The 4,150-nt window shown below is 39.9% G+C and overlaps 1 protein-coding gene across 1 annotated transcript; it reads right to left on the bottom strand.

Moving 5' to 3' along the window:
• Positions 1-2,561: 2,561 nt before the first annotated feature.
• On the bottom strand, positions 2,562-3,941 carry LOC132313982 (extensin-2-like). The gene has a single exon (XM_059812910.1). It carries the CDS (start codon positions 3,939-3,941, stop codon positions 2,562-2,564), a length of 1,380 nt encoding a protein of 459 aa, XP_059668893.1.
• Positions 3,942-4,150: the final 209 nt, after the last annotated feature.

Raw genomic sequence — 4,150 nt, 5'->3', positions numbered from 1 at the left:
AGCTAATATGTGGAAGAGTTGTTTTCCAAATATGAAGGAAGTGGAAGTGAAAGTGAAAGTGAAAGTGAAAAGTTATTTTCTAAATAAGAAGGAAGTGGAAGTGAAAGTGAAAGTGAAAGTGAAAAGTTATTTTCTAAATAAGAAGGAAGTGTATGCACTGTATGTATATTATGGGTGTTTTTTATATGTACAAAGTAAAATGTACCCCAGTTAACTCTACGTGTCTCCCTTACTATTCCAACATATATATATATGCGCGCGCGCACGCGTGTGTGTCACAAGACTTGGCCAAATACTCTTATTTTCTGATTTCAATTTTAGGAGTATCCATAGATATTTTCTTTTGAGTCAATTTCATTAGAGTAACTCTATCAAGAGATTCCTTTATGGCAAGAGACATGAGTTCTCCACAATTAACCAATGGCTTTGGGACAAATATTTTTTTTTTGGAGATATGTAAAAGTCAAAAGAATAAATGCATCTTTCATTAATTCGGTGGTTAATTAAATATGAAGAATTCATGGCTAATATGATGAAGTTCTCTTAATAGCATCACTTTTTTTTATTTTATGCATATAAATCTCTATATTATTAACATTTGGAGCAAATTGCCCCCTAATTATCAATTCTGACCAATTCTTTTATAAAAACCCCAAAATGACAAAAAAAAATAATAATAATAATAATAAATAAAAATAAAAATAAAAATAAAAATCTCTAAAAACCGTCTCTCTCGCCACTCCCTCTCTCTCTCTCTATAACATCTTTATGTATTACTATGTATATATTAGAACTGGTATGTAATTGGGTCGTCTTTTATATGAGAAGCCAATTTTTGTGTAGTGCATGTGTGTATATATATATATATATATTTATCATCTTTTTGACACCATACCCAGAAGCCAAATCCAGATCTTCTAGGCCTTTTGTGTGTACATAACAAGGCATTGAGTTGCACACGTCAACCGGTTCCTGTTGCTTCCCTATTTTCATTTCTTTTCCTCGTTTGCTCAATCCAGCCCATTTGATGATGCCATGGTGCACTACAAAGCTTAGCACGAGGTATTAATTATATTTGAACATTAGAAATGACCGTAATGCCCTTAGATAATCTCGGGTTCAGTTAAGGACCTGAATAATGATCCGGACCCATCGGGTTTGGGTTATTATTGTTGAACAGTTCAAGACATCATGTTCACTGATTAGCCAGTAAATCCGATAGTAATAGACTAGAGAAGGTTCAAGGCCAAAAGTTACATATCCTAATGTAGTACCTTCCAACTATACTCTATCTAATGTCTGCATAATCATTTTCACATTTAAGCAGCTAATTTATGTAGGGGATTGTTGGAAACTAGTTCTGAAAACTAGTGTTTCATGTGAATGAAACTTGTAAAAATATAGCCACGTAAAACAAACAATGTGAAATTTCTTTTAAAAAAATAATCATTCCAATCCTTTGGGATTCTCATTTATGCATTCTATTCCCAATTTCATTAATATGTAGCCTTAATTTCTTTGATTGGTTGTTATCTTTTTCTATAAAACCTCTTTGCGCATCACTTTTTTCAACTCACGTCTAATTCATCGCTTGCACGTTAGTCAATGATCCATCTCTTTTACCCTCTCATTTTGTTTTCCAAGACAAGAATCGAGAAGAGACAATTATACATGTCCTTTTAAAATAAATTTCTTGACCCTAAGCCAGTAAGGAAAAATCCTTGATCTGAAGCTATGCTGGATAAGGAGGAAAGGCAATTTGGTTGCTGGTGGATTCACTTCTATTAAGAGGAGGAAAATGCTTTTATTGATGATATCTCTGAATGTAACCTTTGATTTTAGCAATTGAACAAAATCTCTTATTCTTGCCCCTGAAATTTTTTTTAAAAACCCTAAAGTTAGCAAAGATCATTAGCAAACTTAGTTCTCAGTAACATTAACTTCTCTTTAATATACTTGTTTTACCTTTAGGAAAAAAAATAAAAATAAAACTCAATTTTGTGAAAATAGTTGCGAGAATATTGAACCAAACATGCTCATGAATTATGTTCATTCCCTTATGATCAATGATGATGCAAGGAAAAAAATAAGAGATAAACCTTGATTTGTATTACTTTTCACAAAGTGCCCATTCTTAGGTTGAATTTTCACACTTGCCAAGATAAGTTTTACCATAGTGCCAAGTATATTACAGTATCACGATCGTTTACTCATATCTTGCATTACTATTCAAATTTGACAATGTGTTAATACACATTTATGAATCCAACAACAAAGCAATAAATGTACCTGGGACAATATTGGGAATAACTAGGAAGCATAACTGACAACTGCAATATTTTTTGCTTTATTTCCAAATATAAATTCTTATGCTTTTATTGCTTACAAGAAATATTACAATTGAATGTAATTAAATAAAATATTACAAAAAGCAACGTAGTTGGGGACCCTTCTTATTCACAAAAGATAGTTAATGCCAAAAAACATATTTAGGCAACAGTTCAGAAAGAAGTTAATTATTCTTTGCACTACTGCAGCTGATGCAGGAGGCACTCATTAGCTTAGTAGCCTTTTGGCGGTGGTGGAGACTTGCAATAGTAAGGAGGCAATGGTGATGGGGATGGTGGAGGTGGGGACGTGTAGTGGTAAGGAGGTGGGGGTGACTTGGATGGCGGAGGTGGGGACGTGTAGTGGTATGGAGGAAACGTGTAGTGGTAAGGAGGTGGTGGTGACTTGGATGGCGGAGGTGGGGACGTGTAGTGATATGGAGGAGGTGGTGACTTAGATGGCGGAGGTGGGGACGTGTAGTGGTATGGAGGTGGTGGTGACTTGGATGGCGGAGGTGGGGACGTGTAGTGGTAAGGAGGAGGTGGTGACTTGGATGGCGGAGGTGGGGACGTGTAGTGGTATGGAGGTGGTGGTGACTCGGAGGGTGGAGGTGGGGAAGTGTAGTGGTACGGAGGTGGTGGTGACTCGGAGGGTGGAGGTGGGGAAGTGTAGTGGTACGGAGGAGGTGGTGACTCGGATGGTGGATGTGGGGACGTGTAGTGGTAAGGAGGAGGTGGTGACTTGGATGGTGTAGGTGGAGACGTGTAGTGGTAAGGAGGTGGTGGTGACTTGGAGGGTGGAGGTGGAGAAGTGTAGTGGTAAGGAGGTGGTGGTGACTTGGAGGGTGGAGGTGGGGAAGTGTAGTGGTATGGAGGAGGTGGTGACTTAGATGGTGGAGGTGGGGACGTGTAGTGGTAAGGAGGAGGTGGTGACTTGGATGGAGGAGGTGGTGACATGTAGTGATATGGTGGTGGTGGGGACGTGTAATGGTATGGAGGTGGTGGTGACTTGGAGGGTGGGGGTGGGGAAGTGTAGTGGTGAGGAGGAGGTGGTGACTTGGATGGTGGAGGTGGGGACGTGTGGTGGTATGTAGGAGGTGGTGACTTGGAGGGTGGAGGTGGGGAAGTATAGTGGTATGGAGGAGGTGGTGGCTTCGATGGTGGAGGTGGGGATGTGTAGTGGTATGGAGGTGGTGACTTGGATGGCGGAGGTGGGAACGTGTAGTGGTAAGGAGGTGGTGACTTTGATGGTGGAGGTGGGGACTTGTAGTGGGAAGGAGGAGGTGGTGATGGCGATGGTGGTGGTGGTGACTTATAATAGTACCGTGGATGTCCCGAATTCTTTGGAGGTGGCGGTGACTTATAATAGTAGGGTGGATGCCTTGAGTGCTTTGGTAGTGGTGGAGGGGGAGACTTGTAGTAGTATGGCGGGTGCCCTGAGTGCTTAGGTGGTGGTGGTGGTGACTTATACAGGTAAGGTGGGTGTTGGTGATGGGGTGGTGGTGGTGAAGCATAAATATAAGGCTTATCGGCAGCTACACAAATGGCTATTAGGCAAAATGCCATTGCAAATACTAGTTGAGGCCATTGCCTCAATTTCCCCGAGCTCCCCATTGCCGGAAAGAGGGTATATGTTCTCAGAACTGTTGGTGTGTATGAGGGAGAGGACTAGCTAGGCCTATATATATAGTGTTCCATATAATCATTGGTGACATTGACATGTTTTTTATTGAGTAAACAGACTGTATTAAGGCATAAACAATGCAAGTCATATCTCACATTATTTTTTTTTTTTTATTTTTTTTTTTTATACTATTGAAAGG

This window comes from Cornus florida, unplaced genomic scaffold, assembly GCF_030987335.1.
Source record: "Cornus florida cultivar Cherokee Brave unplaced genomic scaffold, ASM3098733v1 CherokeeBrave_3.0.0_Hap2_Chr06, whole genome shotgun sequence".
Taxonomy (NCBI): Eukaryota; Viridiplantae; Streptophyta; class Magnoliopsida; order Cornales; family Cornaceae; genus Cornus; species Cornus florida.
This window is presented reverse-complemented; position numbering and strand designations above follow the sequence as displayed.

Bases quoted from the DNA above. Each gene is read 5' to 3' on its own strand.
- LOC132313982 (XM_059812910.1), bottom strand. From the start codon at position 3,941: ATGGGGAGCTCGGGGAAATTGAGGCAATGGCCTCAACTAGTATTTGCA.